The sequence below is a fragment of the Peromyscus eremicus genome, chromosome 1 (assembly GCF_949786415.1).
Source record: "Peromyscus eremicus chromosome 1, PerEre_H2_v1, whole genome shotgun sequence".
Lineage (NCBI taxonomy): Eukaryota > Metazoa > Chordata > Mammalia > Rodentia > Cricetidae > Peromyscus > Peromyscus eremicus.
Genome location: NC_081416.1, coordinates 177,709,358 through 177,728,839, shown reverse-complemented (window position 1 = coordinate 177,728,839; position 19,482 = coordinate 177,709,358). Strand labels below are relative to the sequence as shown.

The window sequence follows — 19,482 nt, the reverse complement described above, 5'->3', positions numbered from 1 at the left end:
ATTTTATACTTATGAAATCAAAATTAATGTTAGGACAGCTCACCAGAGATCACTCCCCAAAGCCTTAGTTGCAATGGCATTTGTCTATGAAATAAATATTTATTTCCAAATGAAAACCTATTTTTAAAAGATTTATTTACTTATCTTCTTTTATTTTGTGTGTATGAATATTTTGCCTGTATATATAAAAGTGCACTATGAAACTACAGTACATGCCAAGGCCAAGAAGGATTGTGAGAATCTCCTGGACCTGGACATAGAGTCATTTGTGAGCAGGCATGTGTGTGCTGGGATCCAAGCCCAGATCCACTGCAATACCATCAAGTGTTGTGTATGACTGAGCCATCTGTTTAGTATCCCCAAATAAGACTTCTAACCACAAAAATCATTCAATAAAGTATCAATATTAAAAACATATCATGTGGGGCTCACAAACTACATAAAAGACTGCAGTGTGTTTGAACTTTTTTCTCGTGATCAAGGACACAGGTCACTATGTTTACACATACTAGCCATGTTCTAGACCTTTCAATATGCACTCCGACAAAAACAGCTTTGAGATTTAAAAGAGTCATGTACCCTTTCTCTTTCTAATTTCAGGTCTTAACAGTTGAATTAAAGCTACTGTCCACATTAGACAGTTATAACAAAACTCAAAGAAGGTGTCATACTAACAGGCAAGCAGTGACTCATAAATTGTTACTGATAATTGGCCATTTATACACTCAAATAATAAAAAAACAACAACACCTGCTATTTCTTTTAATGTTCAGCATGCAAGAGGAGGGAATATAGATGAAGCAGCAGAAAACAACAATGTATTCTAACCTGTAATCCATAGAAACCAAAAGATCTAAGATTGATTATGGAGACTTTATCACTGCCCAATACATAAAATTATAAAATCAGTGAATACCCTGTATCTGAACTGTCTACAATGTAGAGTCTTCTCAACTAGGAAGGAAGGCATCTCTCTTAATCTGGCTCATGGGGTCACTGAAAATGAATCTGTTACTATCAGAATGAGATCTTTGGAAGCAGATAAATTGAGGAATGCAACTTACTTCCTCTCTTTAAGAGGAAATGTGCAATTATGAGTCAATATTAGATAAGTAAGTCCCTGACAGACTGGCTTTTATGCATTGGCACAGTCATATCTGATGGGTATGACAAAAGTCATAAAGCCAGCAGAACTGCTTTGTAAATAGAGTTCTCCATCAACACCTATTGTATATTTTGACATTTGTCTTAGTCCATATGATTTTTGGAATGTATTATTGTCTTCATCAGCATAAGGATGTGGAATTCTCTTTTAAAAAATATGATCTAAAATTGTTTATAATTAGAAAACACTTGAGAGCAGCTCTCCAGAATTCCAGAATGAAGACAAACTACCCGTGTGGAAAGCATTTTGTATCATTCAGTACTATTTGATAGAACAAGATCATTTTCAAGGTGGATATTTTAATTTTTATTTGTTATGGAATCCTTTATGAGAGGACACTGTTTTTTTTTAATGATGATTCACACTATATTTCTTTGTAAAATGGTTGTGATCTAGATCCTCAAGGTCAATTGTTTTAGTTGGTGGTGTTACATATGCCTGCCTATCTTAAAATATTGTGCCCATCACTCTTTTGTCTTTGAGCGTGTTGACTTAGCTTCTTTTGCTTGCATTCAGGGTCAGGTTTTCCTTTTCCAAAGATGACTTTTCTTACTCTTTGGCCTTCTTATAAGCTTTCTTTTCTCCAGTCATCAGAATTAGAGCAATTTACAAAATTTTTCTTGAATTTCTGGTCAATTTCACCATCATGCAAAGCCTTATCCCTGTGGGTCACCTATGATGGAGTAGAGACAGCTTCTTTCATCACTCTTGGTTCCATTCCTTCATCCTCTTCATAGTAACTGCTGCCTCTAGAAACTCTGGAAAGTTCTTTTCCCTGTAATCTCCTCTCCCCCTTGTGTAAAAGATGCACTGTGTCCTCCTTTGTCCTTTCCCGAATGTCTCACCTCAGCCTCAACCACCTGCTTCTCCTGATTTCATTTGTAGTTTCTAGATCTTTTTGTTGACTATCTTTGGAGCACTCTTGGCACTGAGTTTGGGATTTTAGATCTTCTTCTTGGAGTCGCTTGGCCACCTACAAATGATTTTGGACCAAATGGTTCTCTTGAATGTGTGATGCCAAATGATGCATAACTTCCTTTTTTCAGTGTGCTATGAGCCCTGGTGTGGTCCTCCTTCACTGCAAAATCTCCATGCACTTCCTTTATGCTGTTGAACCATCAATACCAGCATTAGTCATGGTCTTTGTTGCTTAGTCTGTCCTTGGTGACCTCACTGCATACTCATCCACCTGATCAATAACAGCCACCTGTCAGCCACCAACAGCAATGTTATAGAGTCCAGTCAGACAAGAATTGTCATGTAAATGTCTGTTTTGTGAGTATTCATTAATTGATTATAGGTTGCCACTAGGTATTTTTGGGTGGTCAGGGGGTTGAAACTCTGAAGATTATTACTGGATGATGTAAAAAATAAATCTAGATGTGTGGTTATTCTTAAAAGTATGATTGCTTAGGCCCAGATAGATTTTCCTTCTATGTTACCATGTGTATTTGGTGTCCATTTTTAGGCAGCCATGTGGAGACTTCATGGGTGTAGCCTCCCTGACATTTTCAGTAGTTGCAGTTTCACAGCAGGTATTTGTTCCACTGGCTTTTTAAAACTTCCTACCTCCTCTAACACAAAGTTCCTTGAGCCTGCAGGGCAGGACTTGTACAGTAGACAGATCAGTTTGTGCTCGGCAGCACAGCATCTTTCTTTGCTGGTTGGTGATCAGTTGTGTTTTTTGTAAGGTTTCCTTTTTCAAAGAGAATTTTCTTTGCTGATGGGTGAGATCTACAGCAAGCATGGATTGCTGAGAATAGAAGAAAATAATCTTCTCCAGGGAGGAATCCCCTAATTTGTTATACAGTACTAATGGGTGAACCCTGAAATCAAGCAAATACAATTAATATTAAACATACAACATGCACACAGACACACACAAACACACATATTAATATAAAAACAATTAAAGCAAATGTCTGAGGTCATGAATATGAGAGGAAGTTTATGTGTTATTACTTGGAAGGAGATGGAGGAAAAAATGGTAAAATTATAATAGTTTCCAAAAACTAAAGACATTGGTCTATAGACATTTATATTTGAACCACAAATTAAATTGTAATCATGTAATATATTTCTCAGAAAAATTAAGAAATGAATAAAGTATTGTAAAAATAAAAAGGAGTGTGAATACTGTTGTGTAGAGTTACATTAGCTCAACTTAAGCAGATGTAACCCATTTTCAAACTTCTGTCACAGGACATTCACGGACATTGCCATGACATATGATCTCTATTTCATCCAAATGCACACCAAAATTTAGTAATTTTTAGTATTTTCTTCATTATGTTTAATTGATGATTATTATGTTTGGTTTGTTTTTTTTTATTCTCTATGCTTTATTTGTTTAAAAAGTAGCAAGTTTCCTTAAGGCATTTTCTTACTTCCTGTTTTTTATTGGCCCCAAATTCTCCCCTTCTACCATTCCACAGTTCTCTTGTATAATATTAGAGGGACCAGCCTTAATATTATACATCCCAGGGGCTCAGGAGAGAGAACTACTAATGGCGAGGACTATTTTCAGGAAAAAAAATCTCAGCACACCAAGCTCTGTAGTCCACTTCCTTTAATTCCTCTAGCATAACATCCTTTATACACAGCTTCAGTTCTGTTCTCGTACCTAGTCCCTTTCTTCCCTGATTTCTCTCTACACTTATCTAAGTTCTATCTTAACTCTTTCATTTTAATTCTGCCTCACCTAGGTCCTTTTCAGCTTGTTCTTACCCAGCTAGTACTTCCCCATCTGGCTCTTCCTCATCTTCCATCTCATTCCTCTAGTACTCTCTTCTAGCCCTTCAATCTAGTTCTTCCCCATCTCAGTTTGTTCCTCACAAGTTCTTACCCATCTAGTTCTTCCATACTCTTTGCTCTTCCCCGTCCCTTGTGCCCTGGAAGTCCTGGTATATAAACTCAGGCTTTCAGGATCAAACAGATGGGTGATAAGAATCACACTGAGAGGCAAAAACAGTTAATTATCATTTGCAACCCCAAAGGGAAGTGACCAATGGGGAAATGAATTAACTAGAGGCTAAATTTGGGTAATATCTAAGAAGAGGGAATCTTATGTGCTCAACTATAGTCTTAAATGTGATTAGTAGAAAATGTTAAGAATTTGTAAGTTGCAAGGTCAATGGGAGAAAGTAAAACTGCCTTCTTTTTTCCTGTGGCTCCTATTTGTCCAAGCTATCTGCTGTTTTTCTGCACGGTGGGGGAAAGTGTGCTCAGTTGCTAGGCAACCTGTGTATAGCTAGATGCCTCTGGTGATAGTTAAAGGGAGATCTGGAACTAGAGGTAAGGTTTGGGAAAGGAGGAACTAATGCTTAATTAGCACATCCACCAGGCCTTCTAAAATGGGTAGCCTGGATGCTTAACTCTGTTCTTAGAGAGTACAGAAGTATCTCTGATAAGGTACTTCCCTCCAACTGGGGATGGACCTGGCTGGATGATGATAATTATGATGATAATTACAGGGAGGTTTGAACTGGGGTTCTGGCTGAGCATAGCTGTTAGCACACAGGTTATCTAAATATTCCTAGAAGTGGTTAGGTAAGGAGTTAGAGGTCTATAAAGTTAGTAAGGATGTAAGAAAGGAGGGTCCAAGCTAAATTGTGTAAAGCTATTACTTAACATCCACCTTACCTAGGCGGTGTCTCTTTGTGGAATTTACCTTAAATCAGGAAACTTTCATGTGGACTGTTATTACTGCTAGTCCTTGAAGTGGCTAAAGGAGATATCTGATTCCAGAGAAAGCCTTTCCTGAGGCTGTTCTCCAAATACCTGGAATGTGTATGTCCAGAGAGTAATCAGTCCACACTGTTAGCCATTCTTAGGGAAAAATCAACTGGGAAAACTATGAAGGCACACATGATTTTCATAAGAGAAGACAGCTGATATATAACAAGCCAAGTAACACCAAAAGCTCCTTGGAATATGGCTTCCTCTGGAGGAAATCCTTGATCCCTCCAGGTAGTGACTTTGCCATAACTAGCTGAGTTCTTATGATATATTCCTGCAGCCCACAGCACTCTTTCAAGATTATAATGTCCCATGTCCATTATTCCTTCTTTCCCTTCCAAAATACATGTACTGTTTACCCTCCCTGTCCCACACTGAGACCTTCTAATGGGCTCCTTTCAAGTTTCCTGGCCTCTACACACACTCACTCTTACATAAACACACCTTTCTAAAAATTAGAAGCTATGAAATTACACTTGCCCCAGTGATATCTGTCTTTATGAAACTGGATTACATTACCTAATAGAATAGCTTCTGTTTCTTCTGTAACCATTCCCTAGGGTGTTCTACAATGCCAGTGAATGCAGAAGGGGAGACTGTAACTATACAGTAGTTCCTTAAGGTCTCAGGTCATTTTCCCACTCTGCTTAAACTACTTTAGATCCCAAGTTCCACTGTCAGTTATTTCCAACTTCTAGCTGGCTGTCTCTGCATGATTGTTGAGTGTGAAAAGGCAATAGTGCCCATCCTGGGGATGCTTGGTTCAACCTGGTACTAATTCACATATGCACTGCCTGCTTCTGCAGAGGACCTTATCTGACTAGAGAAGGGTTAACAGACTCCTTCTTTTATAGGAACAGTGTATGGTATCCTGAGAATTTTCTCCTTCTACACTGATGGGCTGTTTAACCCACTGCCTTCCTTCCTTTAATTTCTACTCTAGACTTTGGAGCGGTGCATGATTATCCCAGACACTGTTTCAATAGATCAGTATGAATCTATTACCCCAGTAGCTATCATTTATCAGATATTATCTTTATCTGTGACTCCATTTCTGGAATATTTTGTCTATTTTTGTTATGTTATACATTTTTTGAGATTTCATAAAATTAGATGTCCCCACCTCTCTAAGATCCCTGACCAGGTGTGCAAAATGCATGTGTTGTCTATGTGCTGTGAATTTTCATAATAGATATCTCTTAAATTATTTTTATGTAAGTTTTCACTTGAACCCTCATTCCTATGTTTTGTGTTCTTAATAATTTTTTTCATACATAAGACAATTACAAGTTTGAGACCTGAAGACCATTCAGGAACATCAAAGTTTAAATTGAGAGTCAACAAAAGCAACTACCTGAAGAGAAGCACTTCTCACATAGTTGCTTCAAATGCATTTTACAATGAGATTTAAAAGACAAAGAACTAAGAAACCATATATCCTCATTAGCAATTGGCAGGGGGAAGTAAAACCAATTAGCAGTTTAACATAATTCAAACACATGCAGTTACCAGCACATTATGACTGCCAGTTTTTAGAAAAGGGTTGGCTACTTTCCTAAGAGATTATGAAGGTGGTAGGAAAGGAAAGGTCAGTGTGGGTGAAATAAAAAATGCCTCCACCTTATAAAAGAGGGAGGAATCTTTGCCATGTAACAAGACCATAGATACATTCTAAGTGGTATTATAAATTTCTCATTACTTTTGTTTTAATTTTAGTTAAGCTACACAAAAATAATCAATATATTTAAATTATGTAGGCTTTATTCAATTTGTACTCTTTTACATAATGATTAGCAAATATCAGTATTTTCCGGAATAATATTTGTTTATATGGGCTTTAACTTTTCTTTGTTTCTCACAGGCCAACATCATATTGTCGTGATTGTTTGATTTTCTATGAAAACTAAAGTTTCTTCTTCCATTAATATGTACATTCTGAGGTATTGAGCAAATTCATAGTGACAAACACAGCAAGTGATGACTTCTATCAAAACTTTTGGGATGAGATCTTTTTATGTTCTCTAGGCTGACCTTGAATTCCTTACTTTAAATGACCATCTGCTTAAGTTAATCAGAAGCTCCATGGTTTAAAGGTGTCGTCTTTTTACCACAAGCTATAAGCATTTTTTTCTATTCATTTTGACCAGAGAAATAGCTGGTACATAAACTAAAGGACATTGTTCTGAATCACAGAATGGACTTCTGGATTCTGGTAATCAGAATTATTTTCTTATCACAAACTACAATTGGAATTCTGGGAAATGTTTCCCTTATGTTCTACTATCTAGTCCTTTACTATAGAGAATGCACATTGAAGCCCACCGATTTGATTCTCCTGCACCTAATGACAGCCAATGCCATGTCCATACTCTCTTTAGGAGTTCCCCACACAGTGGCAGCATTTGGGTTGATGCAGTTCTTCAATGATTTGGGGTGCAGGATCCTATTATACATTCAAACCATTGGCCGGAGTGTGTCCATTGGCACCACCTGTCTCTTGAGTGTATCCCAGGCCATGACTGTCAGACCCAGGGAATTCTGTTGGAAAGATTATAAAGTCAAAGGTGAAAATTATATTGGCTGTTCCATTTCCCTCCTCTGGGGCTTCAACATGTTAATACATTTTATTTTCTTTGTGTACCCATTTATCAAACTTACTAGCAAAAATATGACAGGAAAACGAGATTTTGGATACTGCTCTACTACAAGGAGTGATGAAATCAGTGACTCACTCTATGCAGCAATGATGGTGTGTCCTGAAGTTTTCTTTTCTGTGTGCATTGCCTTGTCTAGTGGCTTCATGATTGTCATTCTGTACAGACACAAGAAGAGGGTTCAACACATCCGCAGTTCTCATGGTTACAATAGAACATCACCTGAGTCCAGAGCCACCCAGAACATCCTGATCTTGGTGTCTACTTTTCTTGCATTTTATAGTCTCTCCTCAATCTTAAGAGGCTGCATTGCTCTTTTGTATAATCACAATTGGTGGCTGGTGAACATCACTCCCTTCATTTCTCTGTGTTTTCCATCATTTGGACCCTTTGTTCTCATGAATCGTTGCTCTATTGTCTACAGGCTTACCTTGATATGGATTAGGAATAAAAATAATTTAATCTTCTTCAAAGTACATGAATGATAATATTTCTGTGGGAGATCCAGTTTTCTACATAACAACACCGTCAGAAGGTCAATACAGAAACTTAAGTAGGTAGCACCTTGTCTTTCTAAGATTAATCAAAATGAATATGCAATTTTTGTCAGCTGGTTGAATTAGGAGCCATTATTATTTGTTATTATTATTATTCCCATTATTGCCCACCTGACATGATTATGAGCTAGCAAACCAGCTAATAAAACAAATCGAACAGCACTTCTTGGGGCTTTCATTCTGTTAGGTCATCTTGACTGCTTGGTGATTTCACAGACAACTTGATAGACCCACATGCTAACTGTAAGGAAGACTGAAACCATGATTGGCCATAAACTTGTGCTTCTAGAGACCCTGGTCCATCCACTACTTCCTCATACACCAGTATCAGAAAAATTATTTAACCTTTTCTTCTCTGAAAGACTCCTTGCAGTTGTTCTGCAGAAATACCTGTTGAGATATTCTGAACATTCAAAGAATTTAGAATATGCCTTTCCATGTTTGTTTGTTTCTTCACCCATTTGAGTAGTATTTGTAGCACTTCTTAAAATACCTTCAAAATTCTGCTATGGACATATGCAAATAGATGATCTTTTTAACTGAAAAATTTTGTAAAATTACTGCTTCAATCATTTTCAAGAATTGGGATGCTATAGCTTTGGTAGTTTATGTCCAGGTTCTCCATTCTGTTCTCCAGGTTTGACTGTTTGGTTTTATGCCAATGCCAAGCTTTCATTTTCACTTTGCCTCTGTAGTGTAATTTGATATCAAGGTTTGTTTTTTTTTTTTTATTTCCCAGCTTGTTTTAACTCCTTTGGATTGCCTTCACTATTTAAAGTGTTTTGTGACTTCATAAAAATTGTGTTAGTTTTTTTCTGTATGTGTTTTATGTCAGCAGAACTTTGATAGGCATTATCTTAAAATAATAGGTTAACATTTTTTGAAAAAAAAATCCTTTTATTGAAAACAGACTATTTTTTTGTTACATGATATAACCCTTATATATTCCCTTCCCTATAGTTTTAATAGTTTTCCTCACTTCCCCTCTAATCTGAAACCACTTCTGTTCTCTCATTAGAAAAAAACAGGCTTCTAAGGCATAATAATAAATAAAAAGAGATAAAAGGAACCTAACATATTATGGTTAGAGAAGACAAAGAAACAGAAAAAAACATAAACAAACAACCAAACAAATACAGCCAATGAGCAGGCATAAGAATCAGAGACCCACTTGTTCCTACACTCAGGAATCCAACAAAAACATAAAACTGTCTGGGCGGTGGTGGCGCATGCCTTTAATCCCAGCACTCGGGAGGCAGAGCCAGGAGGATCTCTGTGAGTTCGAGGCCAGCCTGGGCTACCAAGTGAGTTCCAGGAAACGGCGCAAAGCTACACAGAGAAACCCTGTCTTGAAAAAAGAAAAAAAACCCATAAAACTGAAAGTTATAAAATATACTAAAATACCAGGTTCAGACACATTCACTTCTTATGCATACCCCTAAATCTCTGTGAGTTCATGTCAGCTATTTTCTTGTTGTGCTCTAACTCCTTTGGCTCATATACTTTCTCAGCCTCTTTGTTTGAAGGGTTACATGAGCCTTGAGAGAAGGCATTTGCTAGAGACAACCCCTTTAGGGATGTAATGTCCAAGGTCTCTCTCTCTCTCTCTCTCTCTCTCTCTCTCTCTCTCTCTCTCTCTGCATAATATCTGGCTGTGGGTATTTGTTTCCTTTTTTGCAGGAGGAAGCTCCTATGATAAAGATAGAGCAAGGCACTGCAATATAATTATAGCAGAATTTCCTTAGGAGTAATTTTATTGCTACTTTTCTTTAAAGCAATGTTATTGGATTTTACCCTAGAACCCAGGTCTATTTAGTCTCTGATCCTTAGCATCAAAATAAATGTTGTATATGGGTTCTATCTGGCAGAATTTGCCTTAGGTTAAATCTGATATTAATTGATTACACCCCAAGCTTTGTACCACTATGGCCCTAGCATAGTTTGAAGATAGAACATTATTGTATATCAAAGATTTTTTGGCTGACTTGGTGATTTCCTTCCTCATTTGGTAGCCTTCTGTGTATTTTCCTACATCAAAGCCACTATATCATGAAGGTAAAGGCTCTGTTTAAGCACTAGCTCAACTTCTCCATATTCAAAGTGACATGTATATATTCTCTTCATAAGTGGGGCCTTACCATAATCTTGTGTAGAAAAACATATATACTTGGCAGAATCCTGGTTTGTTTGGGAATTCCTGTGGAATCCTTTTGGCCACCAACTCAAATAGACACAATCTAAACATAGTACAGGAGGCTTCATTTGATCACAAGTGTGTTCAGGTGGGACTCTGTCTTCTCTATTATTTGGTTATTTCACTTAGATCATCTTCAAATATATAAACTGTTTCCCTCAAATGACCCTTATTCTAGGTGACTTTCCCTATATTCCCTTTATTGCTCTGCTCATTTTTCTCTATCCAGACTTGTTCTTCATGTCCCATATCCCTATCCATCCCAAATGATCTATTATGTTTCTATTTCCTTATGAGTTATATCTTTACTCTCTGGTCCATTTTGCTATACCATACTTAACCTCTATGTATCTATGGATTGTAGCCTTTGTTTCATTGGCTTAAAAGGTAATATCCTCATGTAAAATACTGCATATCATATCTTCTTTCTGCAATGGAATATGTCACTCAGGATGAATTTTTGTGGTATCATTCCATTTACCTGTGATTTGCATGATGACATCTATTTTGGCTGAATGATATTCAATTGTGTAAATAAATCACATTTTCTTCATCCTTTATTCTGTTGAGGGAATTCTAAGATTTTTTTTCTATTAAACACAGAGCAGTAATGAATTTGGTTGCAGAAGCATCTCTGTGGTTTGATGAAGTATCTTCTGGTTATATGTGGTATTTTGAAAGTAATTTGCACCCATAATCTCACAGGGAGTGGCACTATTAGTAGGTGTGACTTTGTCGGAGTGGGTATGGCATTGTTGGAGGAAGTATATCACTGTGAGACTGGCCTTTGAGGTTTTCTATGCTCAGAATACTGTCTAGTGAGTCATTCAAATTCCTGTTGCCTGAAAGATGTAGGATTCTCAGCTATTTCTCCAGCCTCACATATATATGCCTGAATGCTACCCTGTTCTCCACCATGATGATAATAGAGTGAATCTCTGAAACTGTAAACAAGCAACCACAATTAAATGTTTCCTTTGTAAGTGTTGCTGTGATCAAGTTGTCTCTTAACAGCAGTACAAAGTTTAATTAAGACAGAAGTTGGTACCAGGAGTGGGGTACTGTTGTCAAATGCCTGTTCATGCATTTGTTTGGAGTAATATGGACTTTTGGTCTGTGAATAGAAAAGCAGTTGAACATTTTAAATGCTGCTTAATTCAACATATTGGCAGCTTGAAATACAGTGGTGCTTAGTGTGATTTGATGAACTATCTTGGGCTCAAACAAAAGTTTTCAGAAGGGAAAAAATTTAGTGTGTTTCCCAGAGATCACTATTGATATTTTGGTGAAGAACGTTACTGCTTTTTGCCATTGTCTGAGGAGTCTGCCTGAGACTTAATTGAAGAGTTTTGGAGTAATTCTGTTGGCAGAAGAAATCTAAAAACTGCCTAGTATAGACTCCACTGTGTGGATATTAGTGGTAACTCTAATGAAGATGTATAAAGAAAAGGAGCAAGCTGAGCAGGATACATTATAAAAAGTAAAATTTTAGGAGAAAAAGACTACCAGGAAGTGGGATGGAGCTAAATCCTGTGTTCAAGGAGGTAAATGAATTAAAAAAATTGAACAAAGGGAATTGTGATCTCAGGGCAACATCCGCCCCAGCTAAGTTATCAGTTTGTGGAAAGAAATTGAAGAGTGTTTTAGAGCTGAGTGTGGTAAGACACCCCTTTAATCTCCACACTGAGAAGTCAGAGACTTGCGAATCTCTAAGCTTAAGGTTATAATTGTTTACAGATCAAGATTGGGGAGAGCCAAGCTCAGGCAGTAAAGGAAAGAAAGCCGGAGATGACATAATTGAATGAGGGGGCCATGTTGAGCCACGGCAAGCACAAGAATTTGGCAGATATGGACACATAGTTCTGGGTTTAGAATTTAGGATAAAACAAAGGAGTTATGGAACAAAGTCACTGAGGTCATGGGTGTTTCGTAATGGAGGCTCAGAGAGGCCATTGTGCAAATCTGTGAAGATGAAGCCTGGTTTGCTTTGGAGACCCTAAGATATTAGAGATGCCAGAGTCATAGAATACCTGCCAAGGATAGCTGTTAATAGTAGTGGAACCAGCCCAAAAGAAAGAAGTATGTTGCAGTCAACAAAGCTTATTGGCAAAATTATTAAGGCCACTCCACATAGTTAAAAGGAAGATTTATTTAATGGCATAACTTACAAATTAAGGGATAGGTAGGTTGAGGCTTCTAGGAAAGGCAAAGTGCAGTCTGGTGGTGTTCTTTGGAGAACTCTCCTCCATCTACTCTTGCATTGGGGCGCCTAGGAGGAAGAGAGCGTGGCACATTCCAATCTCAATCTCAGGTCTTCAGGGCCCTTCCCTGGCCCTGCCTTGTAGGCGTGATAGTTACTGAAGCCTCAATGGGGATTGGAACTTCCAGACCAAAGATGGAATGGCTACCCACTACATCTCCCCCTTTTTGTCTAAATAAGAAGGTTCTAACTTAACACAAGACTATATACAAAGGAATGGTTATCAAATGTTGTCCAAGAGTAATGAGGGATAACGACCTAGATAAGCTGGAACTACAATCAATGCGAACAATATCAAGCAAGAAACACATACTAAAATCCAGAGAAGTCTAGAGCACAGGTAAATGGTATGTTACAAAGATCATTCCAAAAGGTGTCCTATCCTAAAGAACCTGAATCTCATACTTAATATGTTCTATCTAAGATTTTATATATATATATATATTACTAAGTTGTAACTATAACTGCTTGTCTTCAATCCCATCAAAGACCTGAGAAGGAATATAATGGTACCTGAGAAATGGTAGATGGATGCAAGCAACTTTCAGGAATCTTGTAAGAGTAGACCAAGACAGCTGGCAGCCTGGACAGTCACCTAAAGTTTCTCAGCATTGTTGGTGCATTCAAATTGGCTACAGGCCTAGAGTATCTGACAGATCATTTTCAGAAGCAAGAATTCTGAAAGACCATCTTACCCTGTCTTGGCAGAATACAGTGGTCACTTTACTTGTGTCCTGCTTGTCCAGAAAGGACAGTATTCGTACTGTTAGCAGTTGAGGCAAGGGCAGTTCTTTGCCCAGTAGGCCATTTTGTGCCAAGAAGACAAACTTCCAAATGGAAATGTCTTAGAAACCCAACATTCTCTCGGTATCAAATTGGTGCTGCCAGGAGCAATTGTGTCTCTCACGTCAATAGAATTCTAAGTTATTTAATGCCATATTCTCTAGGTCTATGAAGTGTTTGAAGATTACCTGTCCATCTGACCTATGTATCTATAAATCTGGATAACTTAACTAATGAAACTATAGAGATGACAAGCATAGGTAACTATAAATCTATAAGTCTTATCTACTGAAATAACCTAAGGACTAAGGCTTCTTCATGTAAACAAGGTAAACAGTCTATAAGCAAATGTATGGCAAAGAATGATGACTTCAAAATTGTGACAATACACAAGATATTTATAACAGAGGTAGGAATATATAATGCAATATACAATATCACAATAATCTTAAATATATATCAATATACAGAATATCCTAAACAGAAGTAGAACATAAATAAAGTATGACAGATATAAATTTACATTTGCATCAATATACAAATATTTCAAATAAGAGTAGAAATATATGTACATTATAACAAATATAGTTCTGTATTTGTATCAATATACAAATTATCTTAAACAGGAATATAAAAATAGTTTACATTTGTATCAACATATAAGAATCCATAACAGTGCAAATTACAGTGCAAATTATCTAAGGCTGCTATTTTACTAAATTTGTTTACTAGTATGTACAGTAATCTACCATAATCTCTTATACCTATCCATTCCATTTCTTCTTTTCCCTTTTTTCAGGAGAATACTGAGTCTAATATTTTCTTCCACGCCCAACCCTATAATCATCAACCATAACCCTGAGAAATATGAAACTTTAGGGAGATGGGGGGTTGTTTTCTTAGAATTGCTTCCTGCGGTTTAGTGGGTGATGGTATCTCTGTTGGGTACTGTGAGAAAGCTCAGATAGTTGAATCTCAGTTAGACTAACTGTAGGTTCCACAGCAAGTCTTAGAGTAATGGGTAAGAGTGTCTGAACTTCTGGCAAGAAGTGTAGTATGATGATGATTACCATGGCATCATTCTGGATTGGGTAGAATTGTTCTTGTTGGGGCCCCATCTTCCTTCTGGAGACCTCAAAGTTTGCTATTAGAAAAACTTATTTGTTATCAAAATGGAAAGTTTGGATATAAAGAGGACATAACATGTAAGAAAGGATTCTGAGAAATCAAGGGTGAGCATAGAGAGAATTAGAATCTTGAAGACAATGATCCCTTTTTATTGGTTTCCTTCTGTCCCACACCAGAGGGCTCTTCTGATATGGGACTGAAGAGTCTCTCATCCTTTTCTTTTAGCAATATGCTTGGTTTTAGAGAAGGAGTGAGCCAATTCCATCTCCAAAGCCAGCTTGGCTTATAATTGAATTGGAACCACAACTTTTCTAGATTGATAGAGAGATAGATGTTAGACAGTGAGATTTAACCATGTGTAGATTGGTACCAATAGATTCTTTCTTTCTGCTGTAAACATCCGGATATCCAAGGCCTTATGATTTCTGGAAGATGGGTATTTCCATTATCCTGGAAAGACAAAAACAGAACTCTACCCCAACCTTTGATTATTAAATTTTTTTTACAACTTGTAGAGATGTCACATTGGTGGATGATCTTTTACTTCACCTCATCAAGGGGTTTTTCCTGTTCAAATTGAATTTTTACTAATTTTGTTGGTATCCATAGTTTTTCTTCTCCTGCAGAAACAAAGCAAAACCTCTTCCCCAACGTAGAACATATCCAGGTTTCCATTCTGAGGTCAGCACATTCTTGAAATAAACCGGTTGTTTTAGCTCAGGAGTTTTGTCTGTCGTCCAATGTCTCTCCGCAGCTGTTGTTCCTTTCTCATCAGCATTGAGAAAATTCAAGGTTCATAAAGCACTATGCAATCTATTTCTAGGAGTCACTGTTACCTGTTGCTGTTTATTTAGCATATCCTTTAAAGTTTTATTGGATCTTTCTATGACTGCTTGGCCTGGGGGATTGTGTGGTATACCTGTAACATGCTTTATATTGTAATAAGCAAAGAATTGTCTCATTTTATTGGAGACATATGCTGGGGCATTGTCTGTCTTAATTTGTACAGGTATTCCCATGATGGCCATAACTTCTAATAGGTGTGTAATCACAGAATCAGCCTTTTCAGAACTCATAGGAGTTACCCATTGAAATCCTGAATAGCTGTCAATGGTATGATATACATACTTTAATCTTCCAAATTCTGCAAAATGAAACACATCCATCTGCCAAATTTTATTTCTTTGTATACCTTTTGGATTGCTCCCTGCAGGTAATGGAGTTTGGTTGTAGATGGAACAAGTAGGACATTTTTTCACAATATCCTTAGCCTGTTGCCAAGTGATGGAGAAATCCTTCTTCAAACCTTTGCTATTTACATGGTATTTCTTATGAAATTCTGAGGCTTCTGGCACATTACCTATTAGTAACTGATCAATCTCATCATTACCTTGTGCTAGATGTCCTGGCAGACCTGTATGGGATCTGATATGTGATATATGTTTCTTTACCATACCCTTACAAGAAAATGATAAAGAAAAATTTGCCTTCACAGTACCTAATTATAACAATTCTCAGCCAGTCAAGAGATATCAATGGAAGGTCCTCCCACAGGCACTGTTAAACAGCCATTGAAATCCTGATGTTCCCTTTTTCTGATGATTTCCTGCAATTGTATGAATAATGAAGTTAATTCTGTATTATCAGGAATAAATTCAGCAGTTTCAATATGTAAAACAACTGTCTCTGCATATTGAGAGTCAGTGACTATATTGAGGGGTCCTGTGAAGTCCATCAGTACCATAAGAATGGCATACAGTTCAGCCTTTTGTACAGAGCTGTGTGGACTTTGTACCACTTTACTTAAGTCTCCCGATTTATATCCCACTTTCCCTGATTTATTTGCATCAGTATAGAATGTAAGGACTCCAGAAATTGGCTTTTGTCATACAATGTGAGGAAGGACCCATTCAGACTTCTTTATGAATTCTATTCTCTTGCTTTTGGGATAGTGGTTGTTAATCTCTCCCAAAAAGTTACTGCAGGCTCTCTGCTAGTATTCATTATCTTTCCATAGTGATGAAATTTCCTCATTAGTTAAAGGTACTACAATTTCTGCTGGGTCCATTCCTGTCAACTGGTGAAGTCTTAATTTACCTTTTTGAATTAAATCAGAGACCTTTTCTATATAAGTCTTTAATTTCTTATTTGGTTTATGTGGTAAGAATATCCATTCCTATATAATATCTTCCCTCTGCATCAAAATACCTGTGAAACAATGTCTAGAGGGGTATATGACAAGAATGCATTTAAGTTCTGGATCCACAAGATCCACATGTGTTTCTCCAATTGTCTTGTCTATTAGAGCCAATTCCTTCTCATCTTCGGCTGATAATTCTCTTGGACTATTTAATTCTTTGTCCCCTTCCAGAGTATTAGCCAAATTTTGTAGTCCATCTTTGGGTATTCCCATGATACCCAGTAAGTTGGAAATGCTTCCTAATAACTTTTGAAAATCATTAAGAGTCTTCAATCGATCTCTCCTTAGTTGTACCTTTTGGGGTCTAATTTTTTGTAGCTCTATCTTATATCCTAAGTAATTAATAGAATTTCCTCTTTGTATTTTTTCAGGAGCAACTTGCAGTCCCCAGCAAGGCAAAACTTTTTTTACTTCTTCAAACATGCTTTCTAATGTATCTAACTTTGGATCAGCTAATAGGATATCATCCATATAGTGATAAATTATGGATTGTGGAAACTTTACACGAATTATCTCCAATGGTTTTTGCACAAAGTATTGACACAAGGTAGGGCTGTTTAACAGTCCCTGTGGGAGGACCTTCCATTGATATCTCTTGACTGGCTGAGAATTGTTATAATTAGGTACTGTGAGGGCAAATTTTTCTTTATCATTTTCTTGTAAGGGTATGGTAAAGAAACAGTCTTTTAAGTCAATAACTATTATAGTCCATTCTTTGGGTAGCAGAGAGGGCAAGGGCATCCCAGTCTGTAGGGAGCCCATTGGCTGAATTACTTTATTAATAGCTCTCAGATCTGTCAGCATTCTCCAATTGTCAGACTTTTTTTAAATATCAAATACAGGAGAATTCCAAGGGCTGGTACATTCTTCAATGTGTTGAACATTTAAACTGCTGCTCTTAAACCAGCTGTTCTAAAGCTTGTAGCATGTCTTTTGTCAAAGGCCATTGTCCAACCCATACAGCTTTATTAGTTAGCCATTTTAAAGGTAAGGCAGTTGGTACTTCTGAGACTTCAACAGCAGTCATGCTCTGTTTGTGTACAGCCTGAATGGTTGGTGACTGTTTTTTATAGCATGTCATGATATTATTCCTAGAAACATGCATTGGTCTGTATTCCTTTTCTGAGAGTGTAGGAATCTCAATCTGGATATTCCACTCTTGTAACAGATTTCGGCCCCAAAGATTTACTGCTACATTTGCTACATATGGCTTTAGCCTTCCTGTCTGTCCTTCTCGCCCTATGCATTCAACCCATCTGGAACACTGTTTTATCTGAGATAGAGTGCCAATCCCTAAAAGTTTGACATCTACCTCTTGAAGAGGCCAATTCGGATGCCATTCAACCCATCTTGAACTCAGTTTTATCTGAGATAGGGTGCCAATCCCTAAAAGTTTGACATCTACCTCTTGAAGAGGCCAATTCGGATGCCATGATTTTGGTGTAATTATAGTCACATCTGCACCTGTGTCTACCAGGCCCTCCAGAACCAGGCCATTAATTCAAATTCTAAGCTTTGGTCTTTGTTCATTTATGGAAGTCTGCCAAAATATTTTTTTTTATTGTGTTCTTTGTAAACTGTGATTCATCTATCAGAGCTGGTTTATCATCCATTGCAGTATCGGTTTTTACATTGGGCATTGGTTTGTTTATTCAGTTGTCCTGGAGAGGAATTTCTTCAACAGTGGCTGGGAATGTTCATACCTCTTTTGATTTGGGGGCCTGCAAGAGGACCCCTGAGGCATTTCCTGCCAGTAAAGGGTTGCCTTGTACATCTATTTTTGATCTGCACTCACTGGTCCAATGTCAGCCTTTGCCACATCTTCTACATAATCCGGGAGGTGGTTGGGGTCTCCTGTTTAGGCTATTCCTAGAAGGAGTATTACTTCTAGGAGTAACCCATATACAGTTTTTATTTATATGGCCTGGTGTACCACATTTAAAACATTTGGTACTATGGGGCCTTCTTTCACCTCCGGGATTTGTCTCTCCTATCCAAGCCTCATTACTATAATTAAGAGACTCAACACCATTAGTATATTGAATCCATTCTTCCAAAGAAGCTGATCTAATCTTTAATGGTGTAAGTATTTTTCTGCATTCTGCATTAGCATTGTTGAACACCAAGGTCTCAATTAATACTTTTCTTAATTCTTTATATGACATAGATCTTGTTATAGCTGTGTTCAGCCTTTGTAAAAAATCAGTGAAGGGTTTGTGCAGTCCCTGAAATATCTTTGTGTATACCTCAGTTGATTTTCCAGGTTCTGGATTTTTTTTCCCAAGCATTAGAGCTGTTGTACGGCATAGGGACATTGTATGCTCACCATAAGTGGCTTGTACATTTCTGTCAGGGAAATATCCCTCACCAAGTATTTGATCTTGGGAGATCACAAAACCTCTGAGTTTACCTTGTTGTTCTAAATTTCTTGCCTCTTCTCTCAACCAACTTTTCCACTGTAACTGCTGGCTATATTCTAGAACAGCTGAAATTAACTGATGCCAGTCATCTGGAATGATTCTATGTGAGGTAGACCACGAATTTAACATCTGTTTGATGTATGTGGAGATTATCCCATACATAACTACTGCTTCCTTTATATTTTTAAAGTCCCTTGTTGAAATTGGTTGTAATGTATAGGTCATATATGGCTTGGGGTGTAGCTAGAGTTTTCCTGCCTGGCCCACGGTCAGGGCAAATCTCTCTCACCTGCCAGTCCCACAGCCTCAGACCCAACCAAGTAAACACAGAGACTTATATTAGTTACAAACTGTATGGCCGTGGCAGGCTTCTTGCTAACTGT

The 19,482-nt window shown here is 37.4% G+C and overlaps 1 protein-coding gene across 1 annotated transcript; it reads left to right on the top strand.

The window, feature by feature from the left end:
- The first annotated feature begins 7,088 nt into the window (after nucleotides 1–7,088).
- Nucleotides 7,089–8,042, top strand: LOC131902298 (vomeronasal type-1 receptor 4-like). The gene has a single exon (XM_059253320.1). It carries the CDS (start codon nucleotides 7,098–7,100, stop codon nucleotides 8,040–8,042), a length of 945 nt encoding a protein of 314 aa, XP_059109303.1. The 5' UTR covers nucleotides 7,089–7,097.
- The last annotated feature ends 11,440 nt before the right edge of the window (nucleotides 8,043–19,482 follow it).

Coding starts and splice junctions, on each gene's coding strand:
- LOC131902298 (XM_059253320.1), top strand. CDS start 7,098: ATGGACTTCTGGATTCTGGTAATCAGAATTATTTTCTTATCACAAACT.